This window comes from Eretmochelys imbricata, chromosome 1 (genome assembly GCF_965152235.1).
Source record: "Eretmochelys imbricata isolate rEreImb1 chromosome 1, rEreImb1.hap1, whole genome shotgun sequence".
Taxonomy (NCBI): domain Eukaryota; kingdom Metazoa; phylum Chordata; order Testudines; family Cheloniidae; genus Eretmochelys; species Eretmochelys imbricata.
This window is the reverse complement of record NC_135572.1, coordinates 303586873-303614420: the sequence shown is the minus strand read 5'-3', so window position 1 is coordinate 303614420 and position 27548 is coordinate 303586873. Positions and strand designations below refer to the sequence as shown.

Here is a 27548-nt window from a genome sequence, read left to right as displayed (position 1 = left end):
GTCCATATTTTGAATTTTATCTTTGCAACTATAAGTAATGGAATCTTAAATTAAACTTAAATTCTGCAAAAGGTAAAGGCAAAGACACCCCTCCCCCTCTCATACACACACATCAGAGAAAGTTTTCCACCTGGCACTGGTAAATGGATCTTTCAATCCCTCAGTAACAGAAAATTGGGGAATTGAAGGCAATTAATAAAGAAAATAATACTTAAAATGTATACGGCACTTTCTATTTTCCAAGCACTGTGCAAGTGTTAAATAGCCAATCCTCACAACTTCTTGCATAGCAGGTATGCGTTACTACCCCTCGCAGTACAGAAGAGGAACGTTCACAGATAGATTGTGTCACTTGCCCTAGCTCTGTGGTAGAGCCAGGAATAGAACTGAGGAGTTGCTTTCATCTAGTCCCTGTCTCAGTCCACTAGACCATGCTGCCTCAGAGAAAAAGAAAAAGGAAGGAAAGAAAGAAAGAAAACATATGAAACTGACCAAACATCCACACACACCCAACACATAACAAAACTGAAGGAAAACTATGACATTGGAGAAACTTCACACAAGAAGCTCAAACAAAATTTGAAAATAGTTTCAGGAATTACTTAAGTATGTTACTAGAAAGGGTTTGGTTTTTTTTCTGTTTCTACAATGGTCAATACTGATGGTGGATGAAGATGAATACAAATGACATTTATTTTTTGAAGTGTTACAGATATGTCTGCAGCACAATACAAAGTCTTTAAAGCTTCTAAAACTGTAGCTCATTTCCCTCTGCTTTCACAATGAGAGAATCCAAGATGGCAGCTGTAATCAAGTTCCCTGAGACCACTTTAGAAAGTTTCATTTGGTTCAGAAAAATCGTATGAGCAAATACAATTGAAAAGAGCATTTTAAAGCAAAATAAAACTTTCAAAGCGTCTAAAGCCACCAGCTGTTGTTTCTCTTCTTATTGAGAGAAAATACAGATGGTGACTATGATTAGTCCAGCCTCCCAGAGGACACTGCAGCCAACCAGATACTAGCTAATTCATAGAAATATAGCTTTCCCATTTGCTTATCTCATAGCTAATTTGCTGATTAGCATGGAAGACTTTTTCTGCAGTTTTATTCATTAGCTATTTTAGAATTGGTTAATCAGTACTTTCAAAACTTCTATAAAAAGATACATTTTCTAGCAATATGACTAGTTGCTAGTGATTCCATTTAGAATATGTTTTAAAACAACAGCACATCTCTTTTCAGTAGTAATAAGCATGGTCCAGTAGCTAGAGTACAGGAACGGAAGTCAGGAGGCTATATATTCTGCTTGACTTTCTGCCCCTGACTTCCCATCTGACTCTTGGTGTTCACTTAGGTTCCCTATGCCTCATTTCCTACACTGTAAAATGCTTACAAACATTTTTTGAAATGATGTGAGCTTTATGGCTGAAAAATGATAGATAGTAGTATTGGGTTTTGTAGGCAACACATGACTCTTGGAAACTCAGACTCAGAGCTGCTTGAAGTTTGATGAATTAATTTGTCTTATCTAAAATAATGTTTAATTTATGGGACAAAATAGCATTTTGCAGAAATTATACAGTTACATTTTGGAATTTAATTTAATATCTTAAATCACACACAGAGAAGATTACTGCAATCCAGACACAAACTTTATTATGTTACCTACTGCTAGATTGTCTCAAGCACAAGAAAGAGGTGCTACATTATTTGGAATGGGAAATGTAAGTTTTATTATTATACATTTGGATGATTGCATTGCTATTGTGTGGTGGAGAAGCATGTCCATACACTATTGATGGAAACTGAAATGCAAGGTGCTGTGCAATTAAAACTGTCACCAAAGCAGAGAGGGAATCATAGCACAAGGTTATGCAACTAACTGTTCTTAGTTATGCAACTAACTGTTAGTTATGCAACTAACTGTAGGGCTTGTAAATTTGAGGGTAAAGAAATCAAGAAATCATAGCTCTGTGTTTTCGGAAAACCCCAGATATCTGATGCGTTCATAGGCTATCCTCAGTTAACCTTATTTAAACCAGATCTAATCTGGAAAATTTAAAGAGGTTGTGCTGATTTGTACCAATTTAGGTTTTGTATTTCTGTTTGCACAGTGGAGATCACAACTGTAGGATTGGTTTCAGAGTAACAGCCGTGTTAGTCTGTATTCGCAAAAAGAAAAGGAGTACTTGTGGCACCTTAGAGACTAACCAATTTATTTGAGCATAAGCTTTCGTGAGCTACATCTCACTTCATCGGATGCATACTGTGGAAAGTACAGAAGATCTTTTTATACACACAAACCATGAAAAAATGGGTGTTTACCACTACAAAAGGTTTTCTCTCCCCCTACCCCACTCTCCTGCTGGTAATAGCTTATCTAAAGTGATCACTCTCCTTACAATGTGTATGATAATCAAGGTGGGCCATTTCTGGAAATGGATAGGGGTCAGGGTGGTCAGAGGGCGGGGAACAGAGGGGTTGAATGGGGGCAGGAGTCCTGCGGGGGGCAGTCAGGAAGGAAAGGGGGGGTTGGATGGGGTGGTGGGGGGCGGTCAGGGGCAGGGGTTCCGGGGGGCGGTCAGGGGACAGGGAGAAGGGGTGATTGGATGGGGCACGGGTCCCGGGGGGGGCAGTCACGAATGAGAGGAAGGGTTGGATGGGGCGGGGGGTCCGGGGTGGTCAGGGGACAGAGAGCGGGGGGGGGGGGGGTGGATGGGGCAGGAGTCCCAGGGGGGCCATCGGGGACAGGGAACTGGGGGAGTTGGATGGGGCAGGAGTTCCAGGGGGCTGTCAGGGGGCGAGAAGCGGGGGGGGTCAGATAGGGGGTGGGGGCCAGGACATGCCTGGCTGTTTGGAGAGGCACAGCGTCCCCTAACCGGCCCTCCATACAATTTCGGAAACAATTTCTGTGACTGACAATCTTTTTTTTCAATTTCCTGTTAGTAAATATGAAAGTAACTGTAAATCTAATGGACAATTGCTACTTTTGCTGTCAGTCAGTCAGTCAGCTGAAGTTTGACAGTACAGTGCCTTACACTGACAATTCAGCCAATTTATTAACTGTCTACTAAATTTAATCTGCAATGTGGGATATGCAGTATTATTGTTCCTTAAGGTGACAAACCTCTTCAAACTCTATGATACTGTTAAACTACCAGGATCAAGTGCCACAAGTCCTGGAGCTAATCTATGGTCTAAATCCTGCAGACCCTTTTCAAGGCCAAAGTATGCCCAGTTGTGAAACATTTGGTGGGGGAAATGACTGAGAGGAGAGTCACTGGAAGCAATGCACAGCAAATCTCTTGCTTTTTAATTCCTGGAAAGGATTTTCTGAATTCACTGGGAGGGAGAGGTGAGCTTGGCCTGGAAACTAGAGCCGGAGTACATTTGTAATAGAATGGACAACTGCAGCTGTCGTAAAGAAAAAGAATTCAGCACCCAGATCATATGTGATTGAGGCCAACAGGGAAGAGCTCAGCAGAAACCATCAACATCTACAGTTTGCTCCTCAGAAAGAGCAAACTCTACAGATGGCAGATGCAGCACAAGAAGAAGATGACTCAAGGATTCTAGACTGACTAGCCAGCCATTTCACCTAATGGACAGCCAGATGACCAAGCTGTTATGCATTTGAGTTGTGTAATGAGAAAAACAGTATGATTTAGAGACAGACTGATCTGTACTGAACTTCAAAGAGTGTGATAGTGAAAAATTTTTAAATGCTAGGAATGTAGAACTTAAAAGGTAGAAGATGTAATGGAATGCTAAACTCTATTATACTCTTCAGCCATTACGTAGTGCTGTGTGCAACATACCTTATTGAAGCTAATCTCAGACATACCTGGCAGAACATTAAAGAATCTTATGTTGAAAACAAGTTCTGTAGCCAGTCTATATCTGGTACAAGAACATGACAACACTATTCCCATGAATCAACAGGGCTAGTCTCCGCCATATTGCTAGGGAGGATGGGACAGGTCAGCATTCTAGCCAACGTCTCCCCCTGACTGGTTGCCCACCTGACCCTAATCAGGCAGCTGCCTGGGGAGCAAGATAAAACATGTTTTTTCCTGTTCTCCCAAAATGGATTATTTTTTAATCATTTTTCCTCCCATGAGAAATTTGAACTGTTGACCCTTTGTCCTGATTCAGGGCACATTTTCTTTTTCAAAAACTTTAAATTATTTGCAGGAGCGAAATGCCCTTTTCCAGACAGCTCTATTCAGAAGTTATGCTGCCACTGTTTCATATTTCTGCACCTGGTCCCAGCCCTTCCTCTTTACTTGAATGAAAGCATCATTAACTGTCATGCAGATTAGAACAGGAGTACACCCAGAAGAGAGCTAGCTCTTAAGCTCCACCCATTCTTTAACCCTCCCAACCTGTTAGCTTCCATTTATCTTGGGAAAGGGGGGAAGCCTCTCCCTGATTTCTACCAGTTTCTGCTCCTCTCTATCTGAGTAGAGGGGAATACTTAGCCTTCAGTTAATGGAAGTTTTGCCTGAATAGAGGCTGCAGAATTTGTTCCCACACTGCTCAGTGTTCTTTAGGATGTAGTCTACTAAGTGCTCCGCAGGGTGACTTTGTAGACAGGAAAATTCAGGATGTTTTTTTGTACAGACAGCTAAATGGCTTAGAAAAATGTATTGCCCTGGATATCCTGATATCACAAAGCATCCATTGTAATTGACCCTAGTTTGACTTTTATTAAATCTTGGTATATTTCTTACTTGATGAAGGGTGCAGACATTAATGGTCACCTGTTTTATCTTTATACGTGCGGAACTGGGCATCCATTTGTCTTGAATACTAAAAAGGAAGGTGATTTATGGGAGTAAAGCTCTGAACATGTTACACTGAATGTTACAGCTCCTTCACCCAGACTCTAGCTTAATAGAATTCCTGCCTCATCCAAGTCCTGATCTACAGAAACATTTTACAACGTTGAGCTGTAAGCAGCAACGTGCTTTCTGGGTCCCAGTTTTTCTTATTGCTGGTTAAAAATATCAAAATAATCCTGACAGACATTGATAGTTGAGTTGTCGGTAAACCACATTAATCCATACAATTATTTTTTAGGACAGCTCTTATTGGAATTTATTTCTTAATAAAAAATAATTTGGAGAAACAGAGGGATAATATCTAAAGATTATGGGTGTGATGGGGCGTCTGCCCCACACTGGTGGAGAAAGGGTTAAAAGCAGCCCTGAGGAGGCTCCACAGCAGCTGACCAATGAGAGAGGGGCTGCAATGAGCAGCAATCAGGGCAGAGCAGGCCCATATATAAAGAGAACTGCAGGGCAGAGGGGGGCAGTTCCCTCTTGGGTGCTCAGGGAGAAGGGATTGGGTCCCTGAAGGGCTGAGGAAACCGCCCTGTCATAAATATAAAGGGAAGGGTAAACCCCTTTGAAATCCCTCCTGGCCAGGGGAAAGCTCCTCTCACCTATAAAGGGTTAAGAAGCTAAAGGTAACCTCGCTGGCACCTGACCAAAATGACCAATGAGGAGACAAGATACTTTCAAAAGCTGGGAGGAGGGAGAGAAACAAAGGGTCTGTGTGTCTGTCTATAGTCTGTCTTTGTCGGGGATAGACCAGGAATGGAGTCTTAGAACTTTTAGTAAGTAATCTAGCTAGGTACGTGTTAGATTATGATTTCTTTAAATGGCTGAGAAAAGAACTGTGCTGAATAGAATAACTATTTCTGTCTGTGTATCTTTTTTTGTAACTTAAGGTTTTGCCTAGAGGGGTTCTCTATGTTTTGAATCTAATTACCCTGTAAGGTATCTACCATCCTGATTTTACAGGGGGGATTTGTTTATTTCTATTTACTTCTGTTTTTATTAAAAGTCTTCTTGTAAGAAAACTGAATGCTTTTTCATTGTTCTCAGATCCAAGGGTTTGGGTCTCAGGTCACCTCTGCAAATTGGTGAGGCTTTTTATCCAACATTTCCCAGGAAAGGGGGGGTGCAAGTGTTGGGAGGATTGTTCATTGTTCTTAAGATCCAAGGGTCTGGGTCTGTAGTCACCTAGGCAAATTGGTGAGGCTTTTTACCAAACCTTGTCCAGGAAGTGGGGTGCAAGGTTTTGGGAAGTATTTTGGGGGGAAAGACGCGTCCAAACAGCTCTTCCCCCATAACCAGTATTAGTTTGGTGGTGGTAGCGGCCAATCCAAGGACAAAGGGTGGAATATTTTGTACCTTGGGGAAGTTTGACCTAAGCTGGTAAAGATAAGCTTAGGAGGTTTTTCATGCAGGTCCCCACATCTGTACCCTAGAGTTCAGAGTGGGGGAGGAACCTTGACATGGTGGCATAGTGGTGGGATTAACCTGAAATCAATTTGAGATCCAGTTGAGATTTTTTGAACTAGAAATACAGATTTTAAAAAGGAATTTTTTTTTCCTTTGGAGCTGCTGGAAAAGCAGCTTGTTTTCTCTCTGCTTTGGAGCCAGAGCTGAGACAAAAGGGGATTATCTTTGTGAATTGCAGGTTTTCTTTGCCTGGAGGCGGGGTACTTAACTCCTGCAGGGAAATTCACAGTCTTCCAACCCAGAGGTTTTTTTTTTTTTTTTCCCCTAAAAGTAAATAGGGAGGGGGGTGTTCTACCCATTCGCCTGGAGACAAAAGTGGCAGGGTTTTTTTTTAGGATTTTGATTTTTTTTGTTTTACAAGGAGCACAGGTTTGAAAAGGAATTTTTTTTTCTGTTGGGCGGCTGGTAAGCAGGTTTCCAAGTAGTTGGAGGTTTTTTGCTTTGATTTGGGCCCAGAGCAGAGACAAGGGAATTGTCTTTTTCTGTAGGCTGACAATCACTATCAGAGAATAGGTATTCTATTCCAGCACAGCAAAATTTTACAGCCAAGTTTTGTTTATTTCTAAACCTTGGGTGTAAAGTTAGTTAAAACAGAGAGGTTAGAATGACAAAATCCACGGCTCGACACAAGCTCGACACAATCTGGAAGCCCAGATTTCAGGCTGCGGAAAGACAAAGGGAACATGAAAGACAGATAGAACTCATGCGGCTGAAGAAGGAACAAGCGAGAGAGGCAGAACAACACCAAGCGGCTGCTCACAGGAGAGCTATGGAAGCAAGGGACAAAGAACTGGAGGAGAAGGAAAAAGAGAGGAAGTATGTGGAGGAGATGGAGAAGATAAAGGCTCAGCAGAATATCCCAACAAACCCTAGTAATCCTTCTCCAAGTACCACTTCCCATCCCAGGAAGTTCCCCACCTACAAGGCAGGCGATGATACTGAGGCCTTCCTAGAAAACTTTGAAAGGGCCTGCCTTGGGTACAACATCTCTACTGACCAATACATGGTAGAGCTGAGGCCGCAGCTCAGTGGACCCTTAGCTGAGGTGGCAGCTGAAATGCCTAAAGAACACATAAACAAGTATGAACTGTTTAAATCCAAGGTGAGAGTCAGAATGGGGATAACACCCGAGCAGTCTCGTCGGAGGTTCAGAGCCCTAAGGTGGAAACCAGACATGTCATTTACCCGACATGCCTACCACATTGTGAAACATTGGGATGCCTGGATATCAGGAGCAAGTGTTGAATCTCCAGTAAATTTGCCCTTCCTAATGCAAATGGAACAATTCTTAGAGGGTGTTCCTGAGGAAATAGAAAGATACATCCTAGACGGGAAGCCCAAAACTGTAATGAAGGCAGGAGAGATTGGAGCCAGATGGGTGGAGGTGGCAGAGAAGAAGAAAACTGGTCGCAGTTGGAGCGGAGACCAGAAGGGACCACCCCAGACCACACCCTATTACCGGGGGCCGCCCAAGGCCCCACCTACCTCCCAAAGAACCCTCCAGATCCCTTATCGTCCCACCACCCCATTCTCCAGCAACCCACCTTGCCCCAGTGACCCGTCAGCTGGACGATGTTTTAAATGTAACGAGCTGGGGCATGTAAAGGCCAACTGCCCCAAGAACCCCAACAAATTACAGTTCATTGCACCGGAATCACACCAGAGGTCCGCAGGCCCAGATACCTCCCAGATACCCTTGGAGCGGAGGGAAACTGTGAGTGTGGGCGGGAAGAAGGTCACCGCATGGAGGGACACCGGAGCACAAGTGTCAGCTATCCATGCTTCCTTAGTGGACCCCAATTTAATCAACCCAGAGATCCAAGTGACGATTCAACCCTTCAAGTCCAACTCTTTCGATTTGCCTACAGCCCAGTTGCCTGTACAGTACAAGGGCTGGTCAGGAACGTGAACTTTTGCAGTCTATGATGATTATCCCATCCCCATGCTGTTGGGGGAAGACTTGGCCAATCATGTGAAGCAGGCCAAGAGGGTGGGAACGGTCACCCGCAACCAGGCTAAACAAGCTGTGAGGCCTAGCTCTGTTCCGGAAACTTCTATCAGGACCCGGTCAGAGGTGATGGACCCGGACCCCAGGCCAATGTCTGCAACAGCAGTAGTGGATCCAGTCCCAGAGACCCAGATGGAACCAGTCCCAGAACCGGAACCAGCCGAACAACCAACACCAGACCCAGTGTCAGCACTGAATCCAGTACTTGCAACCTCAACACCAGAGGGCCCCACCGAACCTGAACTGGCAGCAGCTGATAACCCTACACAAGAGGCTCAGCCGGAGCCTGAATCCCAACATAGTGCACCAGCGGAGAGTGGTTCACAGTCAACAGAAACAGCTCCATCCCCTATATCGCTTCCAGAGGGACCAAGCCTAGGTCCACAATCCCATGAGGAACTGATGTCTCCACATCAAGGGAACAGTTCCAGACCGAAAAGGAAGCAGATGAAAGCCTCCAGAGAGCTTGGACGGTGGCACGGAGCAACCCACCACCTCTCAGCTCTTCTAATCGATCCAGGTTTGTTGTAGAAAGAGGACTTTTATACAAGGAAACTCTTTCTGGGGGACACCAGGAAGACTGGCATCCTCAGAGACAGTTGGTAGTTCCAACTAAATACCGGGCCAAGCTCTTGAGCTTAGCCCATGATCACCCTAGTGGCCATGCTGGGGTGAACAGGACCAAAGACCGTTTGGGGGGATCATTCCACTGGGAGGGAATGGGCAAGGATGTTTCTACCTATGTCCAGTCTTGTGAGGTGTGCCAAAGAGTGGGAAAACCCCAAGACCAGGTCAAAGCCCCTCTCCAGCCACTCCCCATCATTGAAGTTCCATTTCAGCGAGTAGCTGTGGATATTCTGGGTTCTTTTCCGAAAAAGACAGCCAGAGGAAAGCAGTACATACTGACTTTCATGGATTTTGCCACCCGATGGCCGGAAGCAGTAGCTCTAAGCAACACCAGGGCTAAAAGTGTGTGCCAGGCACTAGCAGACATTTTTGCCAGGGTAGGTTGGCCCTCCGACATCCTCACAGATGCAGGGACTAATTTCCTGGCAGGAACTATGAAAAACCTTTGGGAAGCTCATGGGGTAAATCACTTGGTTGCCACTCCTTACCACCATCAAACAAATGGCATGGTGGAGAAGTTTAATGGAACTTTGGGGGCCATGATACGTAAATTCGTAAATGAGCACTCCAATGTTTGGGACCTAGTGTTGCAGCAGTTGCTCTTTGCCTACAGAGCTGTACCACATCCCGGTTTAGGGTTTTCCCCATTTGAACTTGTATATGGCCGTGAGGTTAAGGGGCCATTGCAGTTGGTGAAGCAGCAATGGGAGGGATTTACACCTTCTCCAGGAACTAACATTCTGGACTTTGTAACCAACCTACAAAACACCCTCCGAACCTCTTTAGCCCTTGCTAGAGAAAACTTACAGGATGCTCAAAAAGAGCAAAAAGCCTGGTATGATAAACATGCCAGAGAGCGTTCCTTCAAAGTAGGAGACCAGGTCATGGTCTTAAGGGCGCTCCAGGCCCATAAAATGGAAGCATCGTGGGAAGGGCCATTCACGGTCCAGGAGCACCTGGGAGCTGTTAATTATTTCATAGCATTCCCCACCTCCAACCGAAAGCCTAAGGTGTACCATATTAATTCTCTAATTCCCTTTTATTCCAGAGAATTAAAGGTTTGTCAGTTTACAGCCCAGGGAGGAGACGATGCTGAGTGGCCTGAAGGTGTCTACTACGAAGGGAAATGTGCTGGTGGTGTGGAAGAGGTGAACCTCTCCATGACCCTTGGGCATATGCAGCGAAAGCAGATCCAGGAGCTGTGCACTAGCTACGCGCCAACGTTCTGAGCCACCCCAGGACTGACTGAACGGGCATACCACTCCATTGACACAGGTAATGCTCACCCAATTAGAGTCCAACCTTACCGGGTGTCTCCTCAAGCTAAAACTGCTATAGAACGGGAGATCCAGGACATGTTACAGATGGGTGTAATCCACCCCTCTGAAAGTGCATGGGCATCTCCAGTGGTTTTAGTTCCCAAACCAGATGGGGAAATACGTTTTTGCGTGGACTACCGTAAGCTAAATGCTGTAACTCGCCCAGACAACTATCCAAAGCCACGCACAGATGAACTATTAGAGAAACTGGGACAGGCCCAGTTCATCTCTACCTTGGACTTAACCAAGGGGTACTGGCAGGTACCGCTAGATGAATCTGCCAAGGAAAGGTCAGCCTTCACCACACATCTCAGGCTGTATGAATTTAATGTACTCCCTTTCGGGCTGTGAAATGCACCCGCCACTTTCCAAAGACTTGTAGATAGTCTCCTAGCGGGATTAGGAGAATATGCAGTCGCCTACCTTGACGATGTGGCCATATTTTCGGATTCCTGGGCAGACCACCTGGAACATCTACAAAAAGTCCTTGAGCGCATAAGGGAGGCAGGACTAACTGTTAAGTCTAAGAAGTGTCAAATAGGCCTAAACAGAGTGACTTACCTTGGACACCAGGTGGGTCAAGGAACTATCAGCCCCTACAGGCCAAAGTGGATGCTATCCAAAAGTGGCCTGTCCCAAAGTCAAAGAAACAGGTTCAATCCTTCTTAGGCTCGGCCGGTTATTACAGATGATTTGTACCGCACTACAGCCAAACCGCCGCCCCACTGACAGACCTAACCAAAAAGAAACAGCTAAATGCTGTTCAGTGGACCGAAAAGTGTCAGAAGGCCTTTAACAAGCTTAAAGCGACACTCATGTCTGACCCTGTACTAAAGGCTCCAGACTTTGACAAACCGTTCCTAGTAACCACAGATGCGTCCGAGCGTGGTGTGGGAGCAGTTTTAATGCAGAAAGGACCTGATCAAGAATTCCACCCTGTAGTGTTTCTCAGCAAAAAACTGTCTGAGAGGGAAAGCAACTGGTCAGTCACTGAAAAAGAATGTTACGCCATTGTCTATGCTCTGGAAAAGCTACGCCCATATGTTTGGGGACAGCGTTTCCACCTGCAAACCGACCATGCTGCACTGAAGTGGCTTCACACCGTCAAAGAAACTAACAAAAAACTTCTTCGGTGGAGTTTAGCTCTCCAAGATTTTGATTTCGACATCCAACACACCTCAGGAGCTTCTAACAAAGTGGCTGATGCACTCTCCCGTGAAAGTTTCCCAGAATCAACTGGTTAAAATCGTCCTTGAGATGTAGAAAATATTGTTAGTCTTTATGTACTTGGTAGTATATGTAGAGATGCATGTGTCTTATTAACTCTGTTTTTCCTAGAGCTCCAGGAAGAAATCCCAGCCAGTGTTTCACCCTAGCTGAGATTTGGGGGGCGTGTCATAAATATAAAGGGAAGGGTAAACCCCTTTGAAATCCCTCCTGGCCAGGGGAAAGCTCCTCTCACCTATAAAGGGTTAAGAAGCTAAAGGTAACCTCGCTGGCACCTGACCAAAATGACCAATGAGGAGACAAGATACTTTCAAAAGCTGGGAGGAGGGAGAGAAACAAAGGGTCTGTGTGTCTGTCTATAGTCTGTCTTTGTCGGGGATAGACCAGGAATGGAGTCTTAGAACTTTTAGTAAGTAATCTAGCTAGGTACGGTGCTAGATTATGATTTCTTTAAATGGCTGAGGAAAGAACTGTGCTGAATAGAATAACTATTTCTGTCTGTGTATCTTTTTTGTAACTTAAGGTTTTGCCTAGAGGGGTTCTCTATATTTTTGAATCTAATTACCCTGTAAGGTATCTACCATCCTGATTTTACAGGGGGGATTTCTTTATTTCTATTTACTTCTATTTTTATTAAGTCTTCTTGTAAGAAAACTGAATGCTTTTTCATTGTTCTCAGATCCAAGGGTTTGGGTCTCTGGTCACCTCTGCAAATTGGTGAGGCTTTTTATCCAACATTTCCCAGGAAAGGGGGGGTGCAAGTGTTGGGAGGATTGTTCATTGTTCTTAAGATCCAAGGGTCTGAGTCTGTAGTCACCTAGGCAAATTGGTGAGGCTTTTTACCAAACCTTGTCCAGGAAGTGGGGTGCAAGGTTTTGGGAAGTATTTTGGGGGGAAAGACGCGTCCAAACAGCTCTTCCCCAGTAACCAGTATTAGTTTGGTGGTGGTAGCGGCCAATCCAAGGACAAAGGGTGGAATATTTTGTACCTTGGGGAAGTTTTGACCTAAGCTGGTAAAGATAAGCTTAGGAGGTTTTTCATGCAGGTCCCCACATCTGTACCCTAGAGTTCAGAGTGTGGGAGGAACCTTGACACGCCCACACCCTGGACAGAGCAGTGCTGGGTCAGGGGAGCAAGCAGGAGCTTCAGCCTGATTGTCTGAAAGACTGAAGCCCTGATAAAGGGGCAGAGAAGGTGCTAGGGCTACAGATAAGCGGACCAGGGAAACGAATGGTGGGGGTTGAAGGAGATGCAGCATGTCACTGCCATCTAGAGGGTCCCCGGGTCAGGACTTGGAGTAGTGGGCAGGGCTGGGTCTCCCAACCCCCACCACTGAGGGGTGTGGCCAGTGAAGGGCTGAAGTTTGCCACTGAGGCAAGTGGCTAGAACCTTGGGCTGCAGTCGGCCATGGAGGCAAGTGGCTGGACAGAGGACTGCTGTTCCAAGAATGGAATGGGGCACAGCCGGAGGGCTGTGTCTTGAGGAGGATGCCGCGATCCTTGAGGCGACACAGGTCCAGAGCAGAAGTGACGGCGGCAAGACACCACCGGAAGAGGTCATCCTGTGGAAAGACTGTGCTAATTCCCAGAATGACCAGAAGGCGGCACCACAGTGGTGAGTCTCGCACCGTTACAATTGGCCTCATTCTTAGCTAGTATAACAAGCATAGCATCACTGACTTCAGTGGAGCTACATCAATTATGCCAACTGGGATCTGGGTCCAGTTTTTTCAGAGACTGAGGGAGGAGGAGATTACTTTTTTCCAGATTTGACAAGAAGTAAAACAGAAGACACAATAGATATTTGATTTTAACAAAAGGGGGAAAAAAACAATAGAAGATGAATGGATGTTTCTGAATCATTAGAAAAGATTGACAGACAACAATTTGTTTTGTTTGTTTTTAATTTTTGCTACATATTCAGAAACAGATTGGAGATGTTTAATGTTAAAAAAAGTAAAGACTGGTTGCTTCAAATGTGAATCTTGAGCTGACCAGCAGGGGCCAGAACTTCATAAAAGAAATAAACAAAAACAAAACAAAAACCAAAAAAACCCCACACACAACCCTGCGTACCTCTTAATGCTCTAAGAGCCTCAACCGGTATGATGTTGAGAAGGCTCATCTCTGTTTGACCTCAGTGGGAGTTGAAGGTGCTCAGTACCTCACAAGATCAGGCCCTTACTTTGCTGTTGCACTTTGCAGTGACTGTACCCACAGCAAGCATCCCATATAAATAGAAGCTGTGCACTGGAAACAAGGCTATGCAGAAAATAGCTCCAGACCCTGTTGTTTTATGCAAAATATAATATCCTGGCAGTGAGAGAGAAAAGCAGAGGATTGAAAGTTACTTTGCATTCTCCATTCTAGATCAGCCAAACAAGATTTTGGCAGACCTTAATTGGTGTCTAGGACGTGACATTGCACAGTCCAGGTTTGTCCTGCTCCTGCTAGGCTAGCTGGTCACCTTGTATTACACTGAATGTTTTTGCATAAAATCCAAGTTAATTAGCCACATGTCACAACAACAGATAATTATAAAATGGTTAGGACATGCTGGATGTTAACTGCTGATATATAGAGGGACTAAAGCAATTCTGAATAAAGCAACCTAAGAGTATTAAAAGTGCCCCAAACAGAGCTTCAGATGTATGTATTCATTATTTCCTAAAGGTACTTTCTTGAACTGGAGTACAGCCAAGAAGAAGAAACTGAATGAAAGCCCTCCCCAAGTATAAAGTAGGCTTGAGGGCCCTGCCAACAACTCACACTCCTCTGGTGCTGCATAAGGCAAGATGGGCAGGATATCAGAATGCCAAATTTAAGATTTCTACCTTACATGAAGGATCTGAAGGTTTCTGGCCAGTTTTCTGAAGTCAATGGAATTACAGTGGTGTAATATTAGTGAAAGTAAGAGGGAATTCACGCCCCTTTTTCTGAATTCTAATTTCATCGTAACATTATGGTATTATGGAAACTTACAACTCCAAGCCACTATTAAATTTGTATCAAATCTGAAAAAATATTGGGACTGACCCTCAGCTGATATAAACTAAGATAGCTCAGGATCTGGGTCACTGTTATTAGGCTCTTCATGCCCTAACCTAGCACAGTAGATGCATCCGGTAGCTTTTACCTCCATCAACATGAAACCTAGATAAACCAGTGAAGACGAATTTGGTGATTTCAATCTATTCCCCCAAAAATGTTTGTCCACATTGTCACAGTTCCCCCTCTATGGTCCACCAAGGGTACCCACTCTCACACTTCCAACTCTCCACCCATCAACTTTCTTGGGCAGAGACATGAGTCTCTATCCACCCTGATGGAGATAATTCCAGGTAGCCAACACTATGAAGTCAGCAAGTCAGACTTGGCTCAGTAAGCCTGCTTTGCTTTTCTCCTTAAAGGCTAATAACAGCATAATTGCCCACTATTAAGTTACCACACAGCTCTTTCTATACAAGCACATTTATTCTTAAAGCAGAAGCATTGCAAAAAGACAACATTTAAAACAATGAAAGGACATACATGCGAATACATTTACCAGAGATCAGCCCAGTTTCCACAAGGGCTCTGGCAGGTGAACAGTCCTTCAAACCCCACCAAAGGGTTTACAAGTGTGGTTACAAGTTCATAACTGTCCCGGTTCAGAACAAGCACAGTCGTGAAAAATGTGGTTCCTCCTTCCTAGAATTTGGGTCTTTGAACTGGAAATAAGTAATTCATAGACAGTGGGTCTCTCTGTCATAAATATAAAGGGAAGGGTAAACCCCTTTGAAATCCCTCCTGGCCAGGGGAAAGCTCCTCTCACCTGTAAAGGGTTAAGAAGCTAAAGGTAACCTCGCTGGCACCTGACCAAAATGACCAATGAGGAGACAAGATACTTTCAAAAGCTGGGAGGAGGGAGAGAAACAAAGGGTCTGTGTGTCTGTCTATAGTCTGTCTTTGTCGGGGATAGACCAGGAATGGAGTCTTAGAACTTTTAGTAAGTAATCTAGCTAGGTATGTGTTAGATTATGATTTCTTTAAATGGCTGAGAAAAGAATTGTGCTGAATAGAATAACTATTTCTGTCTGTGTATCTTTTTTGTAACTTAAGGTTTTGCCTAGAGGGGTTCTCTATGTTTTTGAATCTAATTACCCTGTAAGATATCTACCATCCTGATTTTACAGGGGGGATTTCTTCCTTTCTATTTACTTCTATTTTTATTAAAAGTCTTCTTGTAAGAAACTGAATGCTTTTTCATTGTTCTCAGATCCAAGGGTTTGGGTCTCTGGTCACCTATGCAAATTGGTGAGGCTTTTTATCCAACATTTCCCAGGAAAGGGGGGGTGCAAGTGTTGGGAGGATTGTTCATTGTTCTTAAGATCCAAGGGTCTGGGTCTGTAGTCACCTAGGCAAATTGGTGAGGCTTTTTACCAAACCTTGCCCAGGAAGTGGGGTGCAAGGTTTTGGGAAGTATTTTGGGGGGAAGGACGCGTCCAAACAGCTCTTCCCCAGTAACCAGTATTAGTTTGGTGGTGGTAGCGGCCAGTCCAAGGACAACGGGTGGAATATTTTGTACCTTGGGGAAGTTTGACCTAAGCTGGTAAAGATAAGCTTAGGAGGTTTTTCATGCAGGTCCCCACATCTGTACCCTAGAGTTCAGAGTGGGGGAGGAACCTTGACACCCCACCAAAGGGTTTACAAGTGTGGTTACAAGTTCATAACTGTTCCGGTTCAGAACAAGCACAGTCGTGAAAAATGTGGTTCCTCCTTCCTAGAACTTGGGTCTTTGAACTGGAAATAAGTAATTCATAGACAGTGGGTCTCTCCCCAGGGCCTAGCTTCAAAGGCTGGGTTTTTGCATAACCTGAGGAGTTACATTTGCATATACTCCCCCTACAGATTTCCTAGGAAACTCACTTAACTTTAAAAGTTCACATTGTTTCAAATAGTCCTTTGTAGCTCAGAACACTTCTCAAGGTTTACATTAGCCAGGTCTCCTCCCTACTGACTTTACGTATAATCCCGCAATAATATATAAGCATTTATATTTGGAATATAATGAACGGCTAAATACTTAATTCAATAAAGTTTGTCTAGGATATTGCCATATCTGTCACACACCTCCCATAAGCCATCTCACCATTTGGAATGACTTCAAGACTCCAACTACTAAGAGAAACAGACTCCGAAAAGCCAGGTTATTTTGTGTCTAATCAATATACTGGCAGAGCCTGAAGGGAAACTTCTTGTACACTGATGTCTACTAAAATCTACTAATGTCATCAAAAACATTTATACAGATGTTTTTAAAATGGCACAATTATTCTTGAATTATAAGAGAGCAAAAGAGAAAGTACATGTGAGTAATTTAAAAGACGCTTTCAGACACCAAAGTATTTAAAAAAAATGTGCAGGGGATTCCCTGTAACTTGACATCTCTAAACCATGATATGAGGACTTCAGTAACTCAGCCAGAGGTTGGAGTCTATTACAGGAGTGGGTGAGTGAGGTTCTGTGGCCTGCAATGTGCAGGAGGTCAGACTAGATGATCATGATGGTACCTTCTGACCTTAAAATCTATGAGACATAATACTATTCATTTCAAAGTGGAATTACCCATTATCCTCAATGAAAGACTTAAACTTGATGGCTCTGTACTTCCCCATGAGTGTGCACATAACTGTACACTATCTGCTTTCCCTACCGCACTTTCATTTAAATGAACTTTTCCAACGGTTTTCCATATAGAATATTTATAGAGACTGAGTAGGCCTATTACATACACTGAACGGAGAGACCATGACAGCTCCAAGGAAGTTATTCTGTTCTACTGAACCGGTAAGTTACATACAAAGTGACCAGCTTTAAGAAGGCCTGACTGTAGTGTAGTCAGCAATCCATTTCACTCCATATATCAGGGCAGGATTTCGGCAGACATGTGGTGATACTATGCCCCATATGCTGTATTCCTCAGTTATAAGGGCTCTGTACCCCAGCGGTTTCAGGAAAAAGACCCATTTGTGTTTTACACCAAAGTCCTGTCTCTTCTTTGTTCTGAAGGACTGTGATGAGGTTTACAAACCCCACACTGGGCCAGAAGGGGTTAAAGGACAATACTGGGCCAAGATAGCCTTGCCGCTCCAGGTGGAGAGAAAGCTTAAAAGGGAGTCACTCAGCTCAGAAGGGAGGAGGCTGGAGAGGAAGAGGGACCTACCCTGAGGGCTGCTGAACAAGGGTACTGAAGAAGCCTCATTGTTTCCCTACATTGTTGTCCCTCATAGAGCCCAGGCTCCCTCACCAACTGCCCTTGCTGCAAGAGAGGCATAAATCTCATTTTCACCGTCCTGCTCTAGTAAGGGGAGGATAAGGACAGTGAAACCCTGAGGTGAGGATAAAGCCATGTACAAGGGTTAGAAACTGGACTTAGTGCCCTTCCACTTTGGAGGCAAGATACTGGAAACGGGATGTGCTAACCATTAAGCCACCTGGCCCACAGAGGACTCCACTAGAGGGTCACTATAGCAATGTATGCAATTACTAGGAAGTTTATTATTTAGGGATTCTTTTTAAAATTTAATGTAAAATAGAGGACATTCAACCACAAACACTGAGTGATGCCATATTCATTTTTCGTACTTGTGAAAGTTTCCATTGACTGCAGTCAGTTCTGGGCATGGACCAAGGGTAGAAAATGTATTCTGAAATACTGAAAGCAATGTTAAAAGTTTAAAACACCTTAAATTAAAAAAAGAAAATTCAGATTGAAATGATCATTTGACGTTTAAACCGGACCTATAACATTGTTTGTTGTTTGTTTTAGTTTCATCACAGGGAGCAATTAGACCCAGAGGCCAAGATTTTAAAAAGTGACTAGTGATTTTTGGGGCTCGACTTGAGATCCCTAAAAAGAGACTGATTTTTAGTATGGGTGGAGAACACCTCACCCTCTGAAAATCAGGTCCTTTAAGGTGTCTCAAGTCAGGCAACCCAAATCATTAGTCATTTTTCCAAATCTTGAGCAGAGGATCTTCCTGAATCTGCACTTATTCAGAACTTTTTGTTTGTGCCTCTCTGTATTTAAATTGGGCCTTTGATACTATTAAAATATTACCCCACACCTCTCAGACCAAAAACTGCAGATAGGGGACTTCCCTCAGGGGGGCACTAGGACCCATGCATTCTTTCCCTTCCCCTCCCCCCCAGCCTTGTGGCCTTGGGGAAAGAAGCTACAGGGAGTAGCCAACCAGAAACTGAAGCTAGCAGAGCTGCTGAAGTTCAAGCAGGCACTAAGGCCTGGTCTACACTGGAGGTGGGGATCGATCTAAGATACGCAACTTCAGTTACAAGAATAGCGTTGACGTATCTTAGATCGACTTAGAATCACTTACTTCGCGTTCTCGCAGCGCGGGATCGACGGCCACTGCTCCCCTGTCGACTCTGCTTCCGTCTCTTGCAGTGGTGGAGTTCCGGAATCGACGGCAGACCGATTGGGGATCGATTTATCGCATCTACACTAGACGAGATAAATTGATCCCCAATAGATCGATCACTACCCGCCGATCCTGCGGGTAGTGTAGACGTGGCCTAAGGAACACTGATGGTGTAATCCAGTGGTCCCCAACCTTTCTTGTGGGAATAGCATATTGCTATTCCCAGAAGACTGTAGCGGGTGCCAGACACCCCGCCGCCGAAATGCCGCCGCCAGAAGGTGGCAGCGGGAAAAAGCAGCCGCTGAAATGCCACAGAGAAACGGCGTAATCAGATTGCTTCAGTTTTCACTTTAAACATTCCATCCCCTGAGCTGATTGGGGATTAGTTCACTCCAACCCAGCCCACCCTTCGTCCATCTGCTGAGCTACTCCCCTCCCACAAAATCCACCTCAAAGGATTTAAAAAACAAAAAAAATTGTGGCACGAACATACTCTTTGCAAACCGTCACTCTGCTCGTGCTGCTTGTGCGTTACACTTCTTGCCCACATCCCACAACGGTCTTGTCTATTTGGATTGTAAATTCTTTGGGTCATGGGCTGTCTCCTAGTCTGTTTGTACAGTGCCTAGCACAAAGAGGCTGTGTTCTCAACTAGTGCCTAAACACTATTGTAAGACAAACACATAATAATATTAATAATCGCAAACCCTTAAAACATCAAATCTGACAGACAGTTTGTTGGGGTTCACCAAGAATGCAAGCCCATTTCTGGTGGTTGACTTTCATTTGCATTTTATTGTGAAAAGGTAGTCTTAATCGGTTTAGCTAGTAAAATATATTTCATTTTGAGAAATTTCCAAAGAAAACTGTTTTTCTAAAATGTCATGAGTTCTAAATGTGACATTGGAAAAGTTTATTGTGAGTTTCTAATACAATTTGGTATCTAGAACTTTTAATGTTTCTGCGACCAGCCATTCCAGTTCTTTCAGAAAGAGTTCAGTACTCTGCAGGTTTCAATTACCATTTGTGTCATAGTTTGTTAGATTTAGGACCTACCCGGCCAGAGGCTAGCTGTGGTTCCTCTAGCTGAACACCAGGAACAAGAGATTAAATCAAAACAGTTCTCTTGTGATGCTAAAGGTGCTAAAATATTCCACCAGGTTTAGCAATACAAGCAAACTTAACAGGCTTTGTAGTAGCTTTGACAACAAATTATATTCTGAGTACTGGTACAACTATTTTTCTACAAGCTATGAATACTGGAATTAAAGGATTTTCGCACTATCCCCTGGGAATAATAATAATCTGAATCTTTCTATTATCATGGTCAATGCACCTTAACAAATTAATTTGAAGTTGCAGTAAAAAGCAACAGTCACACATGCTAAATATTTAGCTTCTACAGAAAGCGGCACACAACTCTAGAGAGATCTTATCTATAGCAATTACCTAGGCAAATCACTGACCTGAGTTGAATTTTAATCTTCCAAACTATAGATATTAGAAGAGAGCTTTTAAAAATTAGTTATAAATATCAAATATATTTTGCATTTTCTAGACCACTAAGTATTCACAAAATGTATTTTATTTGTGTGTGAGGTTTCAACACACTATGAACACTTTACTTGGATAAAAACCCCACATGGGAAGAAGTCAAACAAAGTGCATTTCCCTGAACTCTGCCTACACTGTATGATATTAGTGAGCATTCTTCTGGACATGGCTTTGGATGCTTTTTAAGCTATTTTATCATAAATTTAGTTCTACATTTAATTTAAGTGAGCTGTTACAGAATACAGTGTAATGAATTTGGAGTTATGTTAAACTGCATCTGAACAATTTAATTTAAATGACTGTTTTGTATGATAATTTATTTTCAGTAGATTGTCATGAACTGATTTATTGAAGATTAATTACTCTATAAATAATTGACATTACAGAGCTGATTCTCTTGTCTGATGCAGATGCAGTTACAGAACGGTAAATTATACCTAATCCTCCCCCCAAATGCTATATGTTCCCATCCTGTTGCTTACAAAAACTGCCCCAAAATCCTATGCACACAGACCAAATCCTCCTACTTGATTTGATGCCATAGCAACACAAAAATGGTCCAGAGAAATGCTCACAAAGCACAAAAAGGGGTGTGGCCTGTGAGAGGAATCAGGGAACAGCAAAAGTGCAGTAATAGCACTGGAGGTATGCACTATTGCTATGTTGGAGGAAATTCTCAGGGATGCCTAGGAGCACACTGTTAAAATTTTGGAAACAAATTAAAGGGAGAGTTGTGGCAATTTCTCTGCCTCTGATAGAGCCACCCCACTCTGTGGATATTAGTAAATGATCCTTTCCAGATATGAATTACCTCTGGGACTCTCAAATATTTCCAATGAGCAAATTTTGTGGGTTTGGAATGAAAAAGTCTGACACTGGCAGGTATTTTCAAAAAATTTCTTGGGCACAGATATCCCCAGACTTCCCATAAATGTCTAAATCCCCTCTTATTACACCTACTGAACACTGTGTTATACTATCAATTTTTCAAGAGCAATGAATATAGTTGGTTTGCTAAATGGTGCTGTCTCCTCTTTTAGCAGTGAGAAATGGTTTTGCTTTAAATGGAAAAGCAAATCAACACATTTTCCATTCCCTCCCCCTCCTCTAGTCAGCGCCTGGGGTTATCACAGGCTCAGTGAGGGGCTTTTGGTGGGAGCTCCTTGTTAAAATTATGGTTAGCACTTGACTGACCTTGACATGGGTGCGGGAGGATAAGAAGTATTTCAGAGAATTCCTATGCCTCTGCAAATGGTTGGGTTATATGGACTTCATTTCCTCCCCAGAAACAGCACATGCCCACCCATGCAAAAAAAAAAAAAAAAAAAAAGCGAGCAGCTGTGATCAGATGTGGTGTTTGAGCTGGAACCCACCTGATTTAAGAGCAAGGGAGCTGCTAGAAGTTTCTCTGCCCTTTATATCTAAACCACTGGTCCAAAATAGTGTGAATTTGTTGACCTTTGAAGCATGATACAAACTCACCTATTTATCCAGGCTTCTAGGGAGGGAGGACACAATAAGGGCTGGTGATTGTGGATGCTGGGTTATTATATAGGTTTTGATTTAATCTCTGGTTAACCGTTTTATAGTTAGGGGGGTGAGGAGCAACAGCTGGTCAATTTTTATGTGATTGTATGTTTAATTTACTGCAAAGACTCCTATAACCTAGGGTAGACACTTCTTAAATATAGGTATTGTAAAGTGAAATACATAAATAAAATAAGAAGTGTGCAATTTAAAACTGCCCTTGGCAGCTTTAAATCTATCCTTATTCCTTCTCATCTGAGCCAAACAGTAGTGGTGAGGGAGGTGTCATTGCACCTTGAGGGATAAAGTGAGAACACACAAAATGAATGAGTGACAACTTTCCAATAGAATTATTTGTGATATGGATGTCCTGATCATTTCATACCAACAAGACATGACTCTTGGAAGCTGTATTCTATTTTCAAAAGGAGTGTGCTGTTTGGAGCTCAGATTTTCACTACGGAGGGCTCTCTGTCCATGACAGTTCTGTGTCTGAATCAGCCAGATCTTGCCTGTTATGAACAGGCTTGCTCTACAGTTTGGTGCTTTGAAGGTATTTTGGATGGAATAGCAATCCACTGTGTTTCCAAGTGACGTATAAGTTAACTGGGATCCTGTTCCAGAGCTTGAAAGGAGGTGCAAAGTGAAGCTGGGCTATCAGACAATGAACATAGCAGCATTTGTTGTCAATATTAATATTCAAACAGGTGACCAGATCTCCTTGGATCCTTCTAACTGACCCCTACTGTTCCAGGTTATTCCTTCTACTAGCACTGAAGTCTGTGACTCCTTTCTGGAAGTCTGCTGGGCAATGGAAGACACTTCTCCCTGCAAAGTCAAATCTTTCAGTGGTCTGGGCTGCCATAGTGGCTCCTACACCACCTCCCATGATGGTCCATGGCTTAGGGGGTGGTCCATGTGCAGATCACCACACTTATATCTGACCTTAAGTTATGGATCATAATTATCTTACTAAACTCAAGTTAAACATTTGGTAAAGCATATTTAGGAAACTTAGAGTGGGATTTTCAAATGCACTCAGCACTCACCTAACTATGCTCTCAAAATTCCCATTGGCTTAAGGGGAGTGAGAAGGCCAATGCTAAGTGCTTGTGAATCTCCCACTTTTAGTGTTTCATTAACTGTACACGTGCAGTATGTTTTGCTAATAACACTGAAACGCTGCAAACTGTATGTCCTATAAAAGGAAAAATATCACACAACCTTATAAGCCATCTTTATATCTAAAGCATTATTTTAGCACATAAATCACTAAAAGTAAAAACACCATGAAACCAAAACCATGAAACAGCTACATGAAAGAGACCTTTATATTTTGCCCCACATCACTTCCAACACTGCACAGCAAATGCAACGGTCAAGAATGTTTGACATTCCTAGAGAAAGATATCAACTACCGGGGGCTGCAGCTATTTCACACAGTGCACCTCCTGTGCAGAACAGCAATATCCATTCTAGTTACTGTGACATAGAATGACAACAGGCAAATTTTTCACCTCTCAAATGAACCAGAACCGTTTTTGTATAAAAGTCTGAATTTTTACTAAATTGGACAATGTTTGCAAGTATAACAGAGGTAGTGCTTCTAAAACTACCTCCTCGATTCCATGCTGAAGATTTATTGAAGACAATATAGAATGGCAACAATAGTCAATCAGAGGTGGCAGATTGTCCTTTTAGTAGGAATAGGGAGGCTAATCAATCTAAAAAAGCTTTCCCTTCTACCCCGAGGCCATTTACTGTTAGAATCCATTTAAAAATTCAGTAGCCAATAAAAATGTTGAAATTATTTTAATTTAGAAAAATTATTGACAAGCGCTCAAGGTGCTAAATATGAGCAATCCAGATACTTTTGTTTGGTAAAGCATCCCGCTAGTGAATTTACATAGACCCAAATTTTAAAAGAAAGTTTTAAAACGAGGTTTTGTGGTATTGTCATCCCCAGAGATATCAAGTATAGAAGAAAGGTTGTGAGAGAAAGTAAAAGAGTGGGAAGCATTGAATCCTATTTTACTGCGAGTTGATCAAAAAAGTCCTCAAATGAGGATGAATGGGAAGGTGGATTAGTGAACTATAATCACAGGTTGACAATAAGGTCGTGAACAACCATTTGCGTTTATTCTTACATGTCAGATGATATACCGTCAGTGGGAGCTACCAAAAACTGTTTGCTGTGAAAAGTGAGTGAATAATTACGTTAATTAGGGAGCGACAGAAGGTAAGCTAGTCAGATGTCAATATGCTGCTAGTTCAAATTGTTACAGTACATGCTTTTGGGAGGTATATGAGAAAAGTGAGTCATTGAGTTTATCTACTGCATATCTTAATACTTTCCAGCAGCAGCTCCCTCTTTTAGGAGGCACAGTAAAAAAAAATTTTTCTTGGAATAGTGCAGACATTGGCATAAAGATAATTTTATAATAAATGAAGTTATCATCTTACCAGTTTCACAGTTGGGTCCAGTGAAGCCCTGTGGACAGGCACAGACATTGGAAGCAATGCAGGCTCCTCCATTCCTACAACCATCTTTGCAAAATGCTGAAACAGTAAAAGTAGAATGTATCAGAACCTATTAGCTAAGGGCCAGATTGTATTCAGTAACTGTGCAGGTGTTTGTAGCCCCCCAGCCCACCCCTGATGCAGCAGCCAGACACATATGCAATCCCTGCAGCTTTTCTTAATTCAGAGGCTCCAAAAGGTTCAGGGAGGAAGCTGAGTTATGGCCCCCTACCACACTAACCAGATGAGCTGGCAGGGTGCAGAAAGGGGACTAGATTGTACCATCCGAGACATTTCAGCCTGTGCATTGTCTCCTACTTCACAAGGAATTGTCCCCTTGAGGCACAAACCCTCCTGAGGGCTTTGCGACTCTACACTGCCTCCCAATACAGGTCTGTGCCTATTAGACACAACTGAGCACTAAATCAATTAGCTATTTGATTCTTTGTATTCAGCTATTAGATCCAAACTATAAAAATGGTAATATCACCCAAGGGATAAAGTGCTTTAAAAACTTTAAAAACCAATTATTGTCCAAAATCTGTCCTCACATTTGCACTTGCGCCTCACACTGATGGCAATGAAGCTGCATCCATTCATTCAAGAATCACTTTCTCCAGATACAAGTATTGGAATTCTGCCAGGACTCTGGGGGTTCTTAGATAGTTACAAGTGGCCTGCACCTTGGCTTTGCATCTATCTGAAATATGGTACCACCACCAGAATGGGACCCAACGCCCTCACATCTCAGTAACTTCTGTGAAATGCAGCACTAGACAGTCTAAAAGCAGCTTTGCAGCTCTGTAAAATTCAGCTTCTTTGTAAAACCAGCAATATAATCTGTAATGTTTAACAGGGTCTGACAGTGGCTGTAAGCTTCTCCTGGAGAGTAAAGGTTTCAGGGGCAACATCTACTGCTCTTTTTTTCCACTTACAAAAGAACATTACATACGCAACAATATGCAATTCAATCTGTAGTTCATTCAGGTACAATAGCAAGTGATTGATGGTGAATAAATTGCATTTGGTAATAGGTTTTCCTAGCTGTAATGTTGCTGGTTACTGTGGTTATCTTGAATGGGATACTCTATATGAAAACAAAATTATCTTGGGATAGATACTAAAAGTATTTTCTCCACCATTTCAGAGCTTGCAATTTATAAATGCTAAATTCTCAAACTACTTGGAACTTTGTAAAAGACAAAGTCAATGGATATCGGCCCATGCAATCCTCTTTGTGGGATCAGGGCTTAAATGCTAATGTTCTACAGTGTCGTCTTCAAGGTACACCAACAGATTTGTGTTAACCATGACAAGATAAACATTATCAAGTCCAAAGACAGTGCATGTTACAGCCCAGGGTTTCTGATAATTTACCTTTACATACGGTACCATTTCCTGTATAACCTGGCTTGCAGATACAGTTGTGCCCACCCACAGTGTTGAAGCAGAGTGCGTTTTCATCACAGCTGTGCTGATTTGTGATGCATTCGTCGTGCTCTGAGAAGTGAAACAAATGAATGTTATTGAATTGTGACACTACAGCAATATACAAGCTTTAACTATATTTCCATGTAAATAAACCATAAACTCAGCAGATACTAACCAGGATTTGCATATTGCCCAGAAGTGGGTTAAGCAGTGGGCAACACCCTGAAATCTGACATATTGCTTTCCTTTGTTATTCACATCGCACTCAGTTCTGATCTCTGTTCGGGAAAAAAAGATTAGCTTGAAAACAAAGGTGTCTCTCCTCTTTCGGGGAAATGGGACTTTTACCTTATGCTGTTCTTGGTTTTGGCCGATCAGCACACACAAGCTAGGCTGCTGCTTATGTTTCCACGTTGCTTCTAGCAAATTTGGTCACTGTTTAATACATTTTTATTTATATACCATATGCCTTGCTCTGGCTGTCCAATATAAAACCAACTTCTGCTTCAGGCATGTTCTAATGGCCTCAGCATGGAACTGGGACCCACGAACTCCTGAAATTTTAATTTGGACTCAGACACTTTCTTCTGTGGCCTTGGTAAAATCACAAAGCCTAGGTTCCCAATTTGTCAGACAGGGCTAATAGTCACCTACTTCACAGGGCTGTTATGAGAATTAATCCCATTAGTGTTTGCAACGCACTGAAGTGCTAGTTATTATAACTAGCAATTTCTTTACTAGATATAAAATTATGGGTATACAGAATTTGTTTTACTGGCTCAGACCTCTGACCCATCAAGTCTGTAATTCTGCCTCCTGTAATGACAAATTTTTTGCTTCAAATGACAGTTAAAGCATCTATGATTCAACTAGCCAATTGTACAATACTGTATGGGCAGAGGAGTGGGAGAGAACTCATCTTCTGTTTGTAAGCATCTACCATGACTGACCCTACTCCTGAGCAGGGCCTCTCGGTACTAGCAGAGTACAAATAATAACCCTAGGTAGAATACAAGCTGAGACCCCAATCCTGCAATTTTCACTGAGTTGAGCCTCCCATTGAGTGTAATGAGTAAGGACTGCAGGCACGAGTCTTGAGGCATGAGATTTAATGGCCCTGATCACAGCATGGATAATTAAAAAGGTTATTCATAAAATGATCTGGCTCTTTTAAAAATCCAGTTACAGTATTCGACTGACCTCCTGCAACAGTGAATTCCACAAGCTAATCTCATGCTGGGTGCTGTAATATTTATGTGGGATCAGTCCATTATAAAAAAGAAAAAAATGTCACAACTATGCAAATTAGGCACACAAGTATCAGTTGTGCTGTACTGATATCCTGGCTTTTTGTCATTATCTTAATGTTATTTAAATATAATTTAAGTTCCTTACTTTTTTCATTCCCTACAACAAAACAGAATAACACCTATGGACCTGTAGGAAACATATTATTTACTTGATGCACAAAAATATCTTTCCATGCCATTATGATGGTCTCTTGGGTTGTAGGAGATGTACAGCAATACTTCACAATTACTGGGGTTTTCATTGCAATGTACTGAATTTTACAAGTTATCTATCACATTCAGCCAGGAAGTGTG

General features: G+C 42.7%; 1 protein-coding gene across 1 annotated transcript in view; it reads right to left on the bottom strand.

Annotated features, from left to right (window-relative positions):
• NELL2 (neural EGFL like 2) overlaps positions 1 to 27548 on the bottom strand; it is a gene marked incomplete at its 5' end in the record, with an annotated part of 251214 nt that overhangs the window by 39480 nt on the left and 184186 nt on the right. The window contains 2 exons of the mRNA XM_077807767.1: positions 24457 to 24552; positions 25891 to 26013. Coding sequence (XP_077663893.1) covers positions 24457 to 24552; positions 25891 to 26013 — 219 coding nt within the window. The remainder of the gene's footprint in view (positions 1 to 24456; positions 24553 to 25890; positions 26014 to 27548) is intronic.